This window comes from Scardinius erythrophthalmus, assembly GCF_964197995.2.
Source record: "Scardinius erythrophthalmus genome assembly, chromosome: 15".
In the NCBI taxonomy this organism is placed as follows: domain Eukaryota; kingdom Metazoa; phylum Chordata; class Actinopteri; order Cypriniformes; family Leuciscidae; genus Scardinius; species Scardinius erythrophthalmus.
In genome coordinates this window covers 24,436,866-24,456,413 of record NC_138235.1, presented here as the reverse complement: position 1 = coordinate 24,456,413, position 19,548 = coordinate 24,436,866, and the positions used below count along the sequence as shown (strand labels likewise).

Here is a 19,548-nt window from a genome sequence, read left to right as displayed (position 1 = left end):
TGGAAGCGTCAGGTTGTTTTTAATACACATTTTGTGTACCGTGTGATTTCGATGGGTTTCCATTTATAAATGTTGTCTCAGCGAATCAAGGACTGGCTTGTCACATTGCTGCTATATTTAGTCAGACAGTTGCATGTAAGAGACAGTCTGGGCTGATTAAGTTTGACAGCTCTCTCCTCCCTTCTCCTTGAAACTCTAGCCAATAGATTCACATAAATACATACACAGATAATGGAGTGTAAGAGATCATGCAGACCCACCAGTATGCTGTTCTTCTGCATGCAAACTGTGAAAAACTAAACAAATATAGTCCTAAACTTCAACAGAGCCCACATCTTTGTTCTAAAACTTTGAATCGTGGCAGCTCACAGAGTCTGTGTGAGAAAAAGTGTCAAACATCTCAGAAGCATCACTAGAGAAAAAAGTATTTAAGAACATTCTGCTTCTCCGAGACTTATTTACATTTACATTTATGCATTTGGCAGACGCTTTCATCCAAAGCGACTTACATTGCATTTCAAGGACTAAATGGATGAAGTGTCTGTATTGATAATACATTTGTTAAAATTTATGTTTTTTTTTTGTTTTGTTTACAATAAAATTAGCTAAGTTGCATGTACAAAATAGGATAGTATTGTACATTTCCGATAGAATATCAAAAAATTCAGTTTACAGCATCTTCATAAATTTAATTATAGCAAAAATACACCTGTCACACTTATAAAGTTTTGTTTGATCGTAGTTTCTGCACTTTTGGTTAGTTATTTTAAGCCCAGCCAGTCAACAGCTGTCATGGACACTCATCAGATCATCACACCTGTTCGTTATCATCTTAAGTTGCTCGTTTCAGTTGTCAGTCGACGTTTGCATGTTGTGTGTGTCTACCCATTTCACACACGCACTCTTAAACCTTCTCTCTGTTCCTGTGTTTATTGTTTAATTACAATCACTTCGTATTGGATCCTGTGTACCTTCGCCTTCCTCCGTCTTCATCTGGTGACAAAACCTGATGAACATTTTGTATTAGAAGTAGAAGAAGAGTTAATTTATGTTTTGTAGAAAATGTATATCGCTATCTTGCTTTGACCAAAGTGATCTGAATGCACCTGACAACATACATAATTTCGACTTATCAACTTGTAAATACGAACTTCCCAGGAGGACTTGAACACACCAAAATTGCCAACACAGTGCTAAATAATTAATACAGGCAAAAACAATCCGCACAACCTGTTTCCCAGAGGGCTGTCTGGGACAGGGGGACAATGTGTGCCCTGTATTATTGTACAATAGTCCTCATACATCTCTGTCTCATTTAATAATGCCAGACAGAACTCAGCTCTACATCGGTTAGACAAATGTGCTCAATTATATAACGTGAAATAGAAAAGACTGACTGCGACTTAAAAGCGGAAAGTCTGAGGAAACCGTCTCTCTTCACTGTGACACCTACACTTTGTGATGAAAGAAGAGTAAAATGATATACTGACATGATATATTTCTGCACTTTATCAAAGCCAGGGATGTATCTTTGATGTTAGGGAAGTAAAAAAAAGGGCAACAGGAAAGACACTTGATTGCTTTCAAACATCCCCTCAGAATGTCAGCCGCCTTCTCATAGCCGCAGGTCATTCAGAGATTAATAAAAGAGTTAATTGGAAATATCTACAGCGCATGTATCATTTCCACTTCTGGAAGAGAGGTCTCTCTGGACCTTGAATGGGTTTAGCTGACCTGAGATGGGGTTAGATATAGTGTGGGACCAGCAGCCTGAAATATGAGAGCCGTATTGTTCGCTAAGTGCTTCCGGATTTAGCGCCGGTCTGGTATTAGGCCGGGATGCTGTTGTGAAGGGGAAGACAATATGGTACAAAGTTGCGAAACATGCAGCTGGAGTATTCATTTACATGCGGGAGAAAGAGAAGGTTTGGAGTTTGATCCAAGCAAACCCAGCAGCAAACATAAAGGGATCATTCACCCTAAAATTCTGTCAAACTGTCATCATTTACCTCATTTCATTCCAAAAACTGTATGACATATAACATGAGTTATCTATCCCTTTATAATAATGTATATAATAAGGTTTTAATGAAAATTTACAGCCTAAATATTTTATTTTAAGTTACAGTGTTATTTAAGCATTATTTATATATTATTAAACTATTTTATAGTATATTACTAGTTATATTAGTATAGTACATTTATATTTTTAGTTTCATCTTAATAACAAGTCATTTTGTTATGTATGGAAGCTTGTTTCCGCCACAGAATAAAACATTTTAAAAGATAATTTAAACTTTTTATATCACAATCGCAAGTCTAAATCTCGCAATTCTGACTTTATAACACGCAATTGCAAGTTTATATCTCGCAATTCTAATTTCTCTTCTTGGAATTGTGAGATATAACCTATTCTGGTTAAGACTGGAGATAACTCCAAAAGATTTTTCTCAGAATTGTGAGTTTATAACTTGCAATTGCAACTATATATCACGCAATTCTGACTTTATAGCTTGCAATTGCGACTTTATATCACGCAATTCAATATCACTTAGAATTGCAAGATGTAAACTCGCATTTGAGAGAAAAAAAGTCTGATTTGTGAGATAAAAAGTCACAAGTACCTTATTTATTTTTTGTTCTGTGGTGGAAACAAGCTTCCATATGTGTTATTTATATTCACTACTAAAGCTAATTCTAATTAGCTTTAATTTATTTTAATTTGAGTTTTAAGTTGCAAAGACAATTTCAAATTTTCGTTCTTTAAATGTTTTTTAAATGTAATTTTTTCATCTTTATATTTTATTTCATTTACTAACAAAGATTTGCAATAGTTCAAGTTCTAATTGACCAAAACAGTGATGTGTTAAGCATCTTATAATGACACTTCACACATCACTGTCATTTTCATTCTTATTCTTCTGGGAAAAAAAAACCCCAAATACTGATGACTCACCCTGCACTACTCAGATTTTCATCCAATCAGATACTCTCTACAACAGCTATGTTTACATGCACCCAAATAATCAGTTTTAAACAAGAATGATGCCTCAATATTTGCTAAAAAGTCTCTTCTGACATATACAGTGTAGGTCAGCTTTCTTTTTAGACAGGCCTAATGCCCTAATGTCCCTAATGCTACATACAGCAGACTAGCAACTAGCAAATATCAAAGTTCATGGCTGTGACAAACAAGTCAACTGGCTATTTTTTAAGAGAGGATGCCTCCAATATGTCTTCTAATATATATACACTCAGCTAAAGGATTATTAGGAACACCTGTTCAATTTCTCATTAATGCAATTATCTAATCAACCAATCACATGGCAGTTGCTTCAATGCATTTAGGGGTGTGGTCTAATCTCCTGAACTCCAAACTGAATGTCAGAATGGGAAAGAAAGGTGATTTAAGCAATTTTGAACATGGCATGGTTGTTAGTGCCAGACGGGCCGTTCTGAGTATTTCACAATCTGCTCAGTTACTGGGATTTTCACGCACAACCATTTCTAGGGTTTACAAAGAATGGTGTGAAAAGGGAAAAACATCCAGTATGCGGCAGTCCTGTGGGCGAAAATGCCTGGTTGATGCTAGAGGTCAGAGGAGAATGGGCCGACTGATTCAAGCTGATAGAAGAGCAACTTTGACTGAAATAACCACTCGTTACAACCGAGGTATGCAGCAAAGCATTTGTGAAGCCACAACACGCACAACCTTGAGGCGGATGGGCTACAACAGCAGAAGACCCCACCGGGTACTACTCATCTCCACTACAAATAGGAAAAAGAGGCTACAATTTGCACGAGCTCACCAAAATTGGACAGTTGAAGAATGGAAAAATGTTGCCTGGTCTGATGAGTCTCGATTTCTGTTGAGACATTCAGATGGTAGAGTCAGAATTTGGCGTAAACAGAATGAGAACATGGATCCATCATGCCTTGTTACCACTGTGCAGGCTGGTGGTGGTGGTGGTGTAATGGTGTGGGGGATGTTTTCTTGGCACACTTTAGGCCCCTTAGTGCCAATTATATATATATATATAAACTTAATTTCAATACAAAATGCATCAACACAGGAACGAAAACTATGCTACTCAGGCAATTTCATGCCGTCTTTAACCCAAGACCTAAAGCTAATGCTTTTATATGCACGTAATGACAGTGACCTCGATTGCTCATATGTTACAAAGAGAGAGAAATAGTCTGAATGTGAGAGTGCAAGTGAAAGAGACAGGGAGATAAAGATGCCTTATCAACAGATAAAAGTCTCTTGATTGACACACAGTAGGCAGCACCATTACTCTAATGCAGCATCAACGCTGAATATTGAAGCATTCCTGCTGGATCTACGCACAGATTGCTTTGTGACGCAAAGCATGGTGTCTTCATTAAGCAAACCAATCTAAATCCATTCATGCTAATGTATGCCACGTCCAAGAGCACAATCCACACGTAATGACCATTAAACAAACATTCGCTGCACCGCTGGTGAAAAATTTACATTCTTTTCATATTCAGATCGGCCATTGAAAGACCCTTCCGTATTCAAACTCACCAGAACTTCTTCGGCCTCTTGATTCGAAAGGGAGAGCAAGGCATTGTGGATCTGTCAGGCTAATTGAGATCGGTCTTCCTTACTGAAGGTCTCAGGCAGTCACTTGCAAAGGGCCTATAGATGGGATTATGACCTATTTCTGGATCACAGAACATTCAGATCCTGTCTTGCTCTGACAAGCTAATGAGTCTTCTTCCTTTAAGTGTCTTCTTCATCCCAGACTCATCCATAGACTCAAAATATGTATCATTTGCATATCTTTTTGATGAATTACTACCTATATTAACAGTTAGAATAAAAAAGATATCACCTAATGATACATTTTCTATACTTGTGAGTTCTCTGCCTTACTCAAGTTCATAGATTAGCTGATGATAGAGAACGTTTTGCATCCTGTTTGCACAAGCTCCAAAAAGTTAATAAACAAACCGCAGCTCCATCAACAGACTGACTGTCAAATCCCATCACAAAGCCACTGATGCGTGATGTTAAACGCTGTGATCGCCATCAAAGGTCAGTGTCATAATAAGTCTGAAGATCTATCCTCAAGTTGTCCTCAACTGCAGTGTGCCTTCAGGAGAAAAAGGATGGACGCGTTAGGTCTCTCGTCCTGCAAGCTGTTTGATAGAGAGGCGTAGACTGATGCAGGCCGGTCCTGAGGTTACACGTGGAGGGACGGATGCCATCGGAGCCGGGAATCTGGTTTATCCGATGGGTTTGTTAGGACTGACCTTCAGGCTGCTGTCCATCTGCACCTGGCATCCTGAGCAGACCTTTACACACGGCCTGCCAGCACACACTCTCACTCACACAGACAGGGGCGTGAGAGTGCCGCATGTGTGCCTCAGCGACTCTGTCCTGCCAACACTGCAGAGCTGTCTGCTGTCGCTGTGGCAACAAGACTGCAGCATGTCCTCTGCGCTCCGGACCTTTCTCGTCCCAAAACCACTGCATGCATCAAAAACACTTCATCTGTCTGTCCTCCCTCTGTACAGCTTTGTGACATTCCCTGTGCAGAGTCAATCAACCCAACATGTCTTGACATTTAAGATACAGAGTAGAAACCAACAGTACACAGGTTAGAATTTTAGAAATGACTTTTATCTCATCAGTTGGAATTAGTTCTATCTACTGTATCTATCTGTCTATATGTCTGTATCAGTTTGTCTGTCTGTCTAGCAATCTATTATCTATCCTTCTTTCTGTCTACCTTATCTATTCTTCTATCCATCTCTCAATCATTCAATCTGTCCATCTATACGTCTGTCTGCCGTCCGTCCGTCTGTCCATCTGTCCACCCATCCATCAATCTATCCATCTGTTTATATATACATCTATCTGCCTATAGTATCCATCTATCCGTCCATCCATCCATTCATTCATCTATCTCTCTGTCTATCTGTTTCTCTATCCATCTATTTATCATCTATCTGTCCGTCCGTCCATCCATCCATCAATCTATCCATCTGTTTATATATACATCTATCTGCCTATAGTATCCATCTATCCGTCCATCCATCCATTCATTCATCTATCTCTCTGTCTATCTGTTTCTCTATCCATCTATTTATCATCTGTCTGTCCGTCCGTCCATCCATCCATCCATCCATCCATCCATCCATCCATCCATCCATCCATCCATCAGGTCTACAAATGTTCAAACTTTTTGAATTTCTTTGAAAAATGTTAAGAACTATAAGAATCCCTTTGAATGATAATTTGTAAAGCAATTCTGTATCATGTTTCACTAAATTAAATTAATTCAAACTCAGGAATTGAATTAAATTTTAAAATGCTTTTTCTAAATTCAATTCTGAATGGTGCACAACCCTGCAACAGTAACCAGAGGGGTTATTTCAACAGGCAGCTTTAAATTGGCAATAAAATACATATGAAATCTAAATGGTATTATGAAGGAAGAAGCAGCTACAACAGTAAAGGGCTTTGGATGGTTTCCTTCCAAGTCACTTACAGCAGACAGAAATTGTCTGTCCTCTGTAACTGTTTCCAGGCTGATACCCCTGAGCAAAACAGCATAAAAGCTTGTGGTTTCTGGAACGGCTGAACAGGCTATGGCTACGTTAAATGAAAAAGACAGTACTTACCACAAACTTCTGGCTCTGGAAAATGTCTTGTCAACTCTGAAAGGACAAAAGACAATTTTAGTTAAAAACTCAATTTCGTGCACCTGTGCTCTCAACATAGTACAGCTGGTGGTCTGAATACCAACTACTGTCTTGGCATCACAAATGTTTTTTGTTGGATTTAGTTGAAAAACAGGGTGGGAATATAAACGGGCAGGGCGGGAATATAATATAACAGGGAATATAACAATATAAGGGAATATAACAATTTTTTTCCATAGAAATCAAAAAGTTTGTTTACCATTGCCAAATGTCATGTTCATCACCTATGATGTATTTATACTGTATCCGAATACTGGTCATAAGATTTCAATATGCCAGCCATCATAAGGGGGTGACCATTCCCATGTAGAATAAAACAGCATTCATTGTTGTTGTAGTTTTTTTAATTAAATACATTTTTAGTGATTTGTTTCTAAAGTGGACCCATTTCACCACAGTCAACATTTGAAAGCAATCAAGTACCATCAAAAATTACATGAAAGTAGTCAACAGTGACTAAAACAGATGTTAATATTTTAATAAATGACTTTTTTGCCTTATACTACATGAAAAATCTGCCAAAGCACATTGTGTGGGGAAAATGTTGACTCAGACATGATCCTGGCCACCAGCAGATGGTGTTGTGATGCAACACTCGCTTGACAACTGAATTACCCTGTAAATCTGCACTTCTTACATGCATCAAAGCAACATTTTTTTAAAGCACATTACATTAAAACTGCTTAACTGTACGACACATGGAAAGCAAACTGAAAACAGCAATATGCTAACCCTAGTGAAAAATAAATATACTAAAATATATTTGAAATATATGTATTTTATGCTAAGTATACTACAAAAACATTTACATATTTATGTACTTAATATAAATACCCTGCAATTGTACTTTTGGTACACTAAATTGGTATACTTAAAGTCTGCTAAATTGGACTAAACTAAACAAATTTTGTGCTTAATGCACTTTAGTTATCCTGAAATAGTGCTCACTGCTCAGGTCAACTAAAGATATACTTGTGTATATTTGACTGTGCTGAAGTGAAACAAATATACTTAAGGCACACTTTAAATATCTTGCATTTAAAGACTGATATTATACAGTGATCCTACTATCCTTACTAATAGTGATATTAAAACACACTAGGCTTAACATTTAGAAATGTGCATTGTGCAATAAAGAAGCACTCCAAGTAAAGTTGAATTATAATATTTATATCAGTAAGTCTAAAGCGATATGTCAGTAAATATGTTAATGGATTTGTACTTAGTTTGAAATAAACGTATTTTAAATACAATTTGGTGTAGGTTTTTTCACAAGGGTATATGTATATATATATATATATATATATATATATATATATATATATATATATATATATATATATATATTTGTTTCCAGACATCTTAGTTGTTCTCTATGTGTTTCCCCTGCTGATATTTAGATATTCTCCATATTTAGACATCTCCAGTGTGTTTTACTTTAAGTGTACATCCCCCCGTTCAGTCAGACAGGCGGTACAGTCCCCAGCTTTATGGCAATCCATCTCTCCAAGAACCTCTCTGTCATGGATTAGGCTGCATACTATCAGGATTCATACTATACCAGCTAACATCTGAGGTATTCCTGACCCGGAGCCAGAAATAGATGCAGGGTTGTTGCTCTTAGACACAAAGGTACTAACATAATGTAAATGGACTGAAAGCATCACTGCTGTGTGTGTGTATTTTGTTGACAGCATGAACTTTAAATTTGCTATCAAATTCACACAAGAGGACAATCTATGTCACAGATGTTGATTGCCCTCTGACAGCCTCTCTTTTCAAATAAGACAGCTGATGTTAAATGCTGACCCCTTTAGCGGCACTCAGAGTCAAGTACATCTAACACATTTCCACAGAGGTACAGTGCTAAAATACAAAACTACATTTCCTGCTTATTTATAGTATATCCTCACCTCAAGTCCATACATGTCTGATGCTATTGACAAAGCGGAGGCATTGTGTGGTTTCAAAAGGGGAGGCCATTGTTTCCGTTTTTATTTCACAGGCTGTTAATGTGTCTTTGAACACTGTAAATAATGCATTGGCATTGAAAATACTAACATTTTGCCTTGATAATGCTAGAAATTATAATATGCCACAAATCTTTTTTTCTTTTTTTCTATTTAGAATGAATATAATAGTCAGTCAGATCGTAGTTCTAATGATGCAAGGCGGCTTAAAAACAGCACAGCCTTTTGCTAAGACGAAAGAGCCTCACACCAACAGTGTCACTACTTTATTTCATTTACAGCTTCACTCTGAATCATAGCTTGTTTTTTTGTTTAATATTTTTTTGTGTACTACAAAGGGAGACAAAAGATGGCTTCCTTAATCGTCATTTGAAAAGTCTGATAAAAGATCCATCACTCAGTTAAAGAGAGATTTTGTTTCACTGTTTTATTATCCGAACAAAAATTAACCCTGATAACAGTTCAGTAGGTTCATTAACCCTCAGCCAAACTGAAACACATCAGGCTGTCTAAATTTTTCCATTGAATGTAGGTGACCCAACAGTGAAGACCTTGGCTCAAGGCTCTGTTGCCTTCAGGCACCAAGCCTAAAGTATGCGCCTTTGGTTCACACTTCACTAAAACTAGTTAAAAGATCATTACTCTCATGTCGTTCCAACCTCGTATGGGTCTAAATGGAAAATTGAGGATTTTCATGCTGCTATATATATAAAAAACAAATTTTTTGATAAATATAAAGTTCAAAAGAACAGCATTTATTGGCATTTATTATTTAACAACATTATAAATGTCTTTACTGCCAGTTTTAATTTAAGATGTCATCACTGAATAAAAAGTATTCATTTCGACCCCAAAGTTTTGGATGTTAGAGTAACTCTCAAATCAAATTTGGCGGCATGCATCAGGTTTGACATGAGTGATGAAACAAAGAACCAAATACATTCAAATAGATGTAATGACTCACAATTGACCATATTTTATTCAAATGTGTATTTTTATGTTTTCATTTTTGGGTATAATACTATGAGGTATAATAAGTTATTTCAAGTGTACACAAATATTCTCGACCAGGTTTTGAGCAACACTTTTTTTTTAAATCCTGTTGTTTTTACAAAAAATACAGTAAAAATGTAAACATATTTACAGAACAACCAGTACATTTTACAGTATAAAACTGTAATTTACAAATAGGTAAATCCAAAAACACACATTGCGACTAAAATCAATTTTGTACCTTTAACATATACTGACAACCACCATAATAATGCAGGTGGTAAATGAAGAAGTCACATGAAGAATCATGAAGAAGTTCATCACAAGTAGCCTTTCCACAAGCTGAATTATACTAGAAGGTGCAGTCATTCACGCAAACACAAAACACTATCACAGTAACACACCTGTCATTTAAATAATGCAATAACATTCATTAAACAACAGAAGATGTAATAAACTATTAAGAAACATAATTATTTTAAATGAAATACTTTTAAATGTGAAGTGTCACACACAGGATTCTGGGAATATCAGTTTACAGTTTTTCCACAGCAAATTTGATTTGCTTTTTTTACTTGTACATTTGACAGTATTTTGACCGGATAGATCTTTTACAGTTGTTACTGTATTTAGTACAAGAATTTACTGTTAACCTATTAACATTTTTTTATAGCGTTTTTTCAATATTTTTAAATTACACTCATTTTGTTACAGTGAACTAACAAACCCAACAGATGTTTTTTTTTTTTTTTTTTTTTTTTTTGCTGGTAGGTTTTTATTTTATGCTTTTATCCATTTATAAGACCAGTCCACAAACATCAAACAAATCCACATAATCAGTCTGACAAAAGGAGACAGACTTCCTGTGTGTAGATTACAAAGCATAATTACTGTCAGTCCTGACGTTTGTGCTGCAGGGACGCTCACAGTCACTCCGGTTTAATTAGCTTCGCCTCATATCCGCAAATAAACAGTAAAATCCCCAGTAGCTCAAACACATAAACGGCACATCACTCAATAGACCACGAGAGATTCAAACTATTGAAGCCCGCCGGGGAACACTGGTGCCATCAACCTGTGTGTAAATTATGTGACAGATCTAAACATTTTATTGTTTGCTATATTCATGGGATTTACAATGTTTATGAACTTGCCAAATGTTCACAAATCAGTGATGACAATGAAAAGATGAGGATATATCAGAACTCCCATCATGCAGCTGCAGAGGAGAATCATAAAACTTGATATTTTTCATCCTTGGACTCATGTTAACCTCCCCTCTTGTTACAAAGAATCCCCATAAAGGGGAAACTGAGCCTGGGTGTGGTAAAACTATGAAGCAAAGCCTTCGATTGAGCCAAAATAGCCGCAGAGGATTACAGTTTAACAGTGTACGTGATAAATTTGAGTCATTAGCAGGCTAAAATTTACAGACGTATTAACGCACACTAAGCCAAATAATTGCCTGAGTATATGAATGATCTTTTGACACTGAAATTCTTTCACAAATATTGTAAATGAAATATCTGCGACTATAAATTAATTGAAAAAGTGACTCAACAGTTCACACTGAACTTAATCTTATCAATGTCAGGAAGGTTTCTTCCTCCTGAATGCTGCGCTGCGTGAATAAATTAATGCTGCAGGTTAATTTGATGGATTGCTTTTTAATTGCAAGCACATCATGAACAACATATACATAATCATACTGGACTTATTAGAATGTGGAAGTCTCTGCGTTCCTTTCTACTGCGGAACAAGAGAAAAGATGTATAATTCATCACTGGGATTCGGAGCATAAACTTGAGGGTTTTCTGAACCTTATGGAGAGCCGGGGGCCTTTCTGTCAGAATAATCTTCTGAATTAATTAAATAATGTACTATTGCTGCCCTCAAACCTCTGCAGGCGCACACAATATGAAACGAGAAGGTTGTGTTAGCTTAAATTTATAACACTGCAATAAAAGTTTCTGAGTGACTGGGGTGCAGTATGAGATACAAAGGAGACTGTCAATATTTGAGCGTAAAGGATATTTTAGTGGAGCTACACAGGATAAAATGACTTACTGAATCTGATATTAAAGCTGACTTGGCTCTAACACAAGCTCGTTGACCATCACGTCTTATCGTATGATCCCTGTGGTACAGCAACATAGTGCAGGCGCATCATAAATCATGTCTCGAACACTTCAGGGCTACTGGAGTAGTGAGCACAACGAACCTGCTGGATGTCATTTATAATTTAAAAATCACAATTCGCAAGCCTCATCCAATTATGGTTGGGGTCATCTCTAAAGGAATGAGAAAATAAAAACAAATGGAAACAAAATAAATTATTAAAACAATGTACTTTATGAATGGATGGATGGAATGGATGGAAAATAAATTTCTGTCATGACAACTCTCTGAGTGTTCGGCATGGCAATGGATACAATGTTGATATGTTTGTCTTGGTGGAATAGATCTGCTTTGCTGCTGCTGTTGGTTATTGCTGATGCCGCAGAGTAAGTACAGGACTACTGTCAATACATGCACAACACTCTGCTGTGAGCAAGTAAGACCTGCTGCTGCTCTACAATATAGCATACTTGAATTACCCGTATCAGATCTATACAGGTGGAGCTGGGGAAGGTGGAGGGTTTCTGAAAGCTGCGCTGCAACTGCTACAGCAAATGCTGACCAAGTATTTGAAGATTGAGCAGCAAGCTCATTGGCTACTGATAAAGCAGGATCCAATCAGCTGTGCCCTATAGAGAATGACGGGATTGCAAACAGATTGAGTTAAAGGTGGTATCAGTGATTTCAGGCCCAAAAATATTTTTATCACATTCATCTAATCTTTCCTAACGATCCGCTAGCTGCCCGCCCCATAAGCATGCCGTCGAAAAAACGTGTCTCTGTAGGCAGCCTAGGCTCTGAGATCTGCACACAAAAACAAATGGTTTAGCCAAACACTCAAAACCAAAACAAATAGTGTTCCAACCAACCACCGACAGGGGGAGGGTGTTGTGAGGTTTTGAGCCAGCTTTTTCTTCAGCTCTGACTTCGCATGCAGCCATGCACGAGCACAAAACCTCACAACACCCTCCCCCTGTCGGTGATTGGTTGGAACACTATTTGTTTTGGTTTTGAGTGTTTGGCTAAACCATTTGTTTTTGTGTGCAGATCTCAGAGCCTAGGCTGCCTACAGAGACGTGGTTTTTTAATATTTTAAAAAAATATTTTTGGGCCTGAAATCACTGATACCACCTTTAAGGACCTATCAGCCTGCGCCAATAAATCTAAATGGAAAAAGCAGAAACACTTGAATGCTATGAATGAATCACACTCTGATGGTATTAATTTAATAACAGTATAATTTTTTTTTTTTTTTTTTTTTTTTACTGAAATGTTAATTTGGTCCTACCCCCTTGAGTAAATCAGTGTTATTTTCTGTTATTGAAAAAGTCAGAATTTACAGCATCACTACATCAGTGTCACATGATCCTTCAGAAATAATTCTGATATGCTGATTTGGACCTCAAGAAACATTTATTATTATTATTAATGTTAAAAACAGTTGTGCTGCTTTTGAAATTGGGATACAAACAATTTCATTAATCTTTGATGAATAGAAAGTTAAAAACAGCACTTATTTGAAACAGAAATATTTTGTACAATAAAAATGTCTTTACTGCCACCTTTGATCAATTTAATGCATGCCTGTTTTCTTCCTCTCGAATGCTGCGCTTTGTGAATAAACGGATGTTATGCAGGTTAATTGGATGGATAGCTTTTTAATTGTAAGCACATCATGAACAACATAGATAATACACAATCATACTGGACTTTTCAATATGTGGAAGTCTAAAAAATGTCATACTGACCCTAAAATTCATAAGGGTAGAGTCAGAGGTTGCGTTAACCGAAAATTTTCCGTCATTTCTCTGATTAAGCGATTACATGAGACATGATACGGATTTCAATAAGTTGTACTGTATCTTTCAAAATATCCCGAGATATTTATGCTTGTCTATTTTGTGCTGTAACGCAGTAAAGAGGAAGAGATGATCGGTTCATATGGGCTTTGCACTGCCACACTTTGGCCACATTAAACGGTATTTATTGTTTGAATTTTGTAATTAAAATGACAGAATTTGAAAGCAGAGATTTTGTTTCATATGAAAAGTAACAAAGCTTATTGCGATTTAGTTGCATGATGAAAACTGAAAAGTGACGCAGTCTCTGTTCAACTTTTTCTTCATAAATAAATAAATGCATATACTTGTCCTGTAAGTGCGTGAATGTGAATGAAAACATAAGCTATTAAATGTCTCATTTTCATATAATTGAAATATGAAAATTAAAAATGACGTGTAGGCCAATAATAGATTATGACCGAATTTTTTATGACCCTGTCCGTCAAAATGACGGACAATGCGAAAGTCTAACGCGACCTCTGGGTAGAGTATAATGCTCTCAATATAGTAAACATAAGACATTCTTGAGATATTAGGGAAAAAAAAGATGTTTCTTCTTTTCAAACTCCACATTCTGGATTGTTTTAAGAAATGATGCAAGTGTCTTGTGGTGAAACAGTTTGTCAGTGTTGACAGACACTATATAATGTCCCAGAATGTGAGTGTTTAAGGAGGAAGGAGTTACACCTGCTGTCTGGGGAACAGGATCAAGTTGACTGAGAGAACGGCCCTCTAGTCAATGCCAATACACTGTGCACCATAACAAGAACGTTACATAAACGCCCATCAATTTTTCATAACTCTGGAACACAGAGGAAAGATACCCCAGCAAAAAAGACCAAGTGCTTTGAGTGTCAGTGCTCTTGTTAAATAATGAATCTTGTTAGAATGATTTACGTAATATGAAAATCAAAGCAGGACTCGATATCCAGTGTAAGCTCAGAAGTCAACATACAACATCTGAAAGTAGCCATTGAAAGACAGTAAAGAGTAACAGTACAGTGGATGCACTGTACTGAGACGCTGAAGACACACGCATCGGTACCAGCCGCGAGTCTACAATGTGACAGCCAGATTAATGCATATGGGTGGCTTAACACATGCAGACTGTCTCGCAGTTCTTCAGGTTTCAGCAAAGTGTGTCGCCTAGCTGTGATGTCCACATTTGTGTGTTACACAACAGCACAGGTGCAGAGTCTCATCAAGACAGCAGCAGCACCTGTCATGTGACACAGAGGGTTGGAATGCATCAAATGTGTGACAGTCAGAGCCGGGACATTTGAAAATTTCACCTAGGGTCTTATGGGTGAAATAAATGAATAAATGTAAATTACGCTCAATACTGATTGAGGGTACGTTTCCTTTGCATTTTAGACAAAAGACAACAACGTAAAAAAGATCCCTGTTCACATGGATCCGCGAAAACTACAAAAAATACAGTATTACGCATGCCAGGTCAGTAGTATCCGATGTCACTTTGTAATCTTTTTTTAGTTGAAAACCGTGTAATGTAAACTGCCCCTAAGAAAGCAGCATTATATTTATAATTATTTTATATATTTATATAAAATACAATTATTTTCCCATTATGGCAGATAACCAATAAACGGCTGATATCTATACCTTTTTGTCAAACACTACCGTTCAAAAGTTTAGGGTTGGTAAGATTTTTTTATGTCTTTGAAACAATTCTCTTATGCTCAACAATGCTTGATTTATATGATCAAAAACACAGTAAAACAGTAATATTGTGAAATATTAAAATATAAAATAACCGTTTTCTATTTGAATATATTTTAAAATGTAAATTATTTCTGTAATACACAGCGGAATTTTCTGCAACCATCACAAGTTTTCAGTGTCACATGATCCTTCAGAAAATGTCTTTTTTATCACTTTTGATCAATTTAATGCATCCTTGTGAAATATAATTCTTAATTTATGTACAAAAATAAAAATAATTATTGACTGTTTAAACAGTAGTTTAAATTAAAATAAAAAATCAACCATTTTAAATGATACATTTGAATTTAGACATCACAAAATTAACATACAGTACTGTATGAAAAATCGATATTCATTTGAGATTTGAGATAAGATTATATTTACCAGTGTTATTAAATTATTAGCATTTTTAAAGATGAACTTTAACTGAGAGTTAGATGACAGCAAAGATTATCTAAGTGTAAAAATAAAGGTAATTAGCATATACAATTAATATCGAATAAATTAAAAACACCCATATTATAGATTGTACCAAATTCACACAAAAAACAACAACAACACACACACGATGGAAGTTTGTGTATATTGTTCATCGACCAATTCTAGTACTAATTCATCAAATGATGACAATATGATGGTAAATTCACTTTAGAAAATTGGGCACTAAAGCAAGACAGTGTATGGTAAAAAAAAAACAATGCTATTAACAGGTGCAATTCATTCTTAATAACTTCCCCTGCTGAAAATGAGTTATGTGACATTACAGCCATCTATGTGATGTACAGGAAGCGTCTAACAGCTGCCCTTCAGAACTAATCAACGGTCTTTGTCTCCTCAAATAACACTAAAATTAATCCAGCCATCTTCAGTCACGTCTTCGATACAGCCGCTGAATGTGAACGTGACTGTAAATTCAGATGAAGATCAGACGAAGGACAGAGGGGTTAGTCTTGGTTTTAGAGGTGGATGAGTGGCCACAGACCATTGAGAGGAGCACACGTGGTCTTTGTAATGCAAAACAAAAACCTCATGAAAATGGTTCAGCTGCCTCTTCAAAATGCCATTAGAAAAACTAATGCTGACAAGCACCTTTAATCTTTGTCATTTAACTAAAATCTGCATTATATTTGTGGTATGGAAAACAATGTCAGCATGGCAGAATCAAAGGAAAATGACATGAATAAAGGGCCATTTTTCTACTCAAGTTGTTCGTCTTTCCTAGCCACTTCTTTTCGGTTCACTTCCTGCCCCATTCTTTGCCCCACTGGAACACTGAAATTGGGCATAAAGAATCTGCTGACCTCCAAGAACCAGTGATCGGCACCACTGGTTGCAAAACAAGTAGCTTTTCCAGATGGCTGTTTCTAAACAAGGTCCACTTCGAGTCTTTTTTCAGTGCTCTGGAGTCAAGTCCTATGACTCAACCCAGGTGCCAAAGTGAGGGAGAGAGAAAGACGAAAAAAAAAAATCTGGGACAAAGTCTGAAATTAGACTCCTTTAATGGAGTCTAATTTCATTAGACTCCATTAAAGGAGAACTCCGGTCAATTTTAACATTGAGCTCATTTTTTTGTAAATTTGGAGTCCTGTTTTCGGTCGAAGTCCACAGTAGTCGATTATCGAGTTCACGCGCGTGATCATAGGTACTAAACCTATGCGCGTGAACTCGACAATCGACTACTGTGGACTTCGACCGAAAACAGGATGTAAATACAGGTATGTGCGCTGGCTGAATAAACATCATTTTTATTCATATCTTTCACATCTACTGCAGTCAGATTCACCCGTGTTCACTCCGAAGGAATCACTCACATTGGCTGTGCACTTGTAGTGACACATCAAGGATGTTAAGAGGCTAAAAGCAGGTTTAAAACTTGCCCCATTGAAGTCAACAGGGTGCAAATTTTAAAAAGAGGATAACACGGTGTAGGCAACACCGATTTTTGTCGTTGTTCTCTGTACTGACAGCACTCCAAATTTACAAAAAAATGGAGTTCTCCTTTAAGAGTCAATGAGGCCAGAGAGATGGGCTAGCATAGCATCACCAGACTTAATTTAGAAAATGATTCCATCTCTCATTCTGAGGTCACCTAAGGGGACCCTCCACATGCAGATCCGCATCCTGAACCTGCATAATATATCCTCATTCTAACAAAGGCTAGTGGAATCAGTTCTGTAACTCTTTATGTCTTGTGAGGAAGCTACATCACATAACACATCACATCACATGAGTTATTCAGCGTTTGTCTAGGTTCTGTATAAGGTGCATGTTCATGAGGCCATGTAAACACCAATCACCTGCAAGCAAATCTGTTAACTTGTTATCTACACCCATTGCAATTTTCAATGATGTCTTCTCGATTTCGCAATCTTCAGAACCAAGAAAATGTCAAAACACAGCCAAAGACAATTTACTGAGTGAAATGAGAAAAAGGCTCAATACGGATAATGCCCGTCCATCAACAAAGTCAGAGAAGCAAACACTTCAAGCTGCCCTTTAAAGTGCTGTATACACCACCAGTTGAACTTTTGGTTACACTTTATTTTAAGGTGTCATTGTTACAGTGTAATTATATATTTAAGTACTGAGTAATATTAAGCAACTACATACTTGCTATAGGGATAGGGTAGGATTAGGATTTGGTTGAGGGTTAATTGCATGTAATTATGCATAATTTACTGTTATTACTATGGTAAGTACATGTAACATATGTAACAAGGACACTGTAAAATAAAGAGTTACCGAACTTTTTTATTATTGTTTTAAAATGCATACAATAAAAAGTTAATATTATTTCGTTGCAATTAATTTATTTTAAATGTCTATTTAATTTTCAATACGAAAAGAGAATTGACATTGAATGATATTTTATAAATACATTTTATTACTCTTACATGAATTAAAGTTTTATATATAAGTATATATAAAGATTTGTGTTTTGTAAAGAAATTCATGTGCAAGCACAAATTATAATGGTCTCCAAAACAATTTTCAAGCATTTAAGCATACACCTTTAAAGATCAACCGACCATGGCAAATAAATTCAGTCAAATGTGTCTAAACCTTTGACTGGAAATGCATGCATCTATTTAAGGACAGTCCTGGTGGGACAGGTCTGATCAGATCAGTTATGCAGGCACAGATAACACTTGTCCTTGACAACACAGAGCTGAAATATGGCAGCCTTGCACCTGTTGAGCAGACAGGATCCGTTAACAGGCAGAGGAATCTCACTGGAGTCTGTGGGTATTCAGTCGAACAGAAACTCAGGTTTGAATTCCTCCCTATACTGAATCAACAGATCACTTAATGAGGGCTTAATCGAATTCTCAAGGCCGGATTGATAGGGCAAACAGCTTGTGATTACGTTAACCTCCCTGGTTGCTCCGCAGACACAAGGTTTCTGCATGGATGCATGTCTGCTTCAGTCAACCGCAGTGTCTAATTCAATCCAAACTCAATTACACTCTCCGTTATAATGGCCTTTAATAACATGGTTTACTTGCAGGAGAGCAGTTCACCAGAGCCGACGTAATGCATTGCACACTAGAGCAGTCCTGTCATTCAAATATATACCAGTGATGAAATCAAGTCTGCTTGTTGCGATTACACAGTGCTACTGCTTTTACAATGCATTAGCATTCAAACATGCCGTTATCATATCTCCCTACAGAGACTGTAACATCATTGGCTGATATCCTGACCGATTCTTTATAATCACCCTTCACATCACAGAGTAAGAAGAGAAAAGTGAACGTGAAATGTTTTGGTAAACCGCATTTGCTCTTACCCGCCGTACGCTCCAAAAGTGAAACTCCTCTTTCTCTGCGGCATCTTGGCTAATGGATACAGCTGAGTGCAAAACAGAGAGACAGAACTCTACAGAGACACCAGCACTGCCTCTGTCTCCCTGGACTGACTGAGTAGTCTGTGACTGTGTGTGTGTTTTCGTGTGTAACTGTACACATGCAGCACGCTGTCCTTCCTTTCCACTCCCCTGGCTCCCTCTCTCTCACGCCTCCTTGGCAAATAAGGGACTGAGAGGCTGGCTCTGTCCACTTTTAGTCGCCCCGGTAACCGGTCCCCACTTCTCATTCATATCTTCCTTTAGTGCTATTGTAAACAGGCAGAAATGGAGCAGCAACTAATGTCTTCATAATGTC

General features: G+C 37.0%; 1 protein-coding gene across 1 annotated transcript in view; it reads right to left on the bottom strand.

The window, feature by feature from the left end:
• Window positions 1-19,224, bottom strand: part of rap1gapa (RAP1 GTPase activating protein a) — a 76,521-nt gene extending 57,297 nt beyond the window's left edge. The window contains exons 1-2 of the mRNA XM_081387616.1: window positions 19,176-19,224; window positions 6,658-6,693 (exon numbers count right to left, since the gene is read on the bottom strand). Coding sequence (XP_081243742.1) covers window positions 6,658-6,693; window positions 19,176-19,219 — 80 coding nt within the window. The 5' untranslated portion in view covers window positions 19,220-19,224. The remainder of the gene's footprint in view (window positions 1-6,657; window positions 6,694-19,175) is intronic.
• Between the last annotated feature and the right edge of the window lie 324 nt (window positions 19,225-19,548).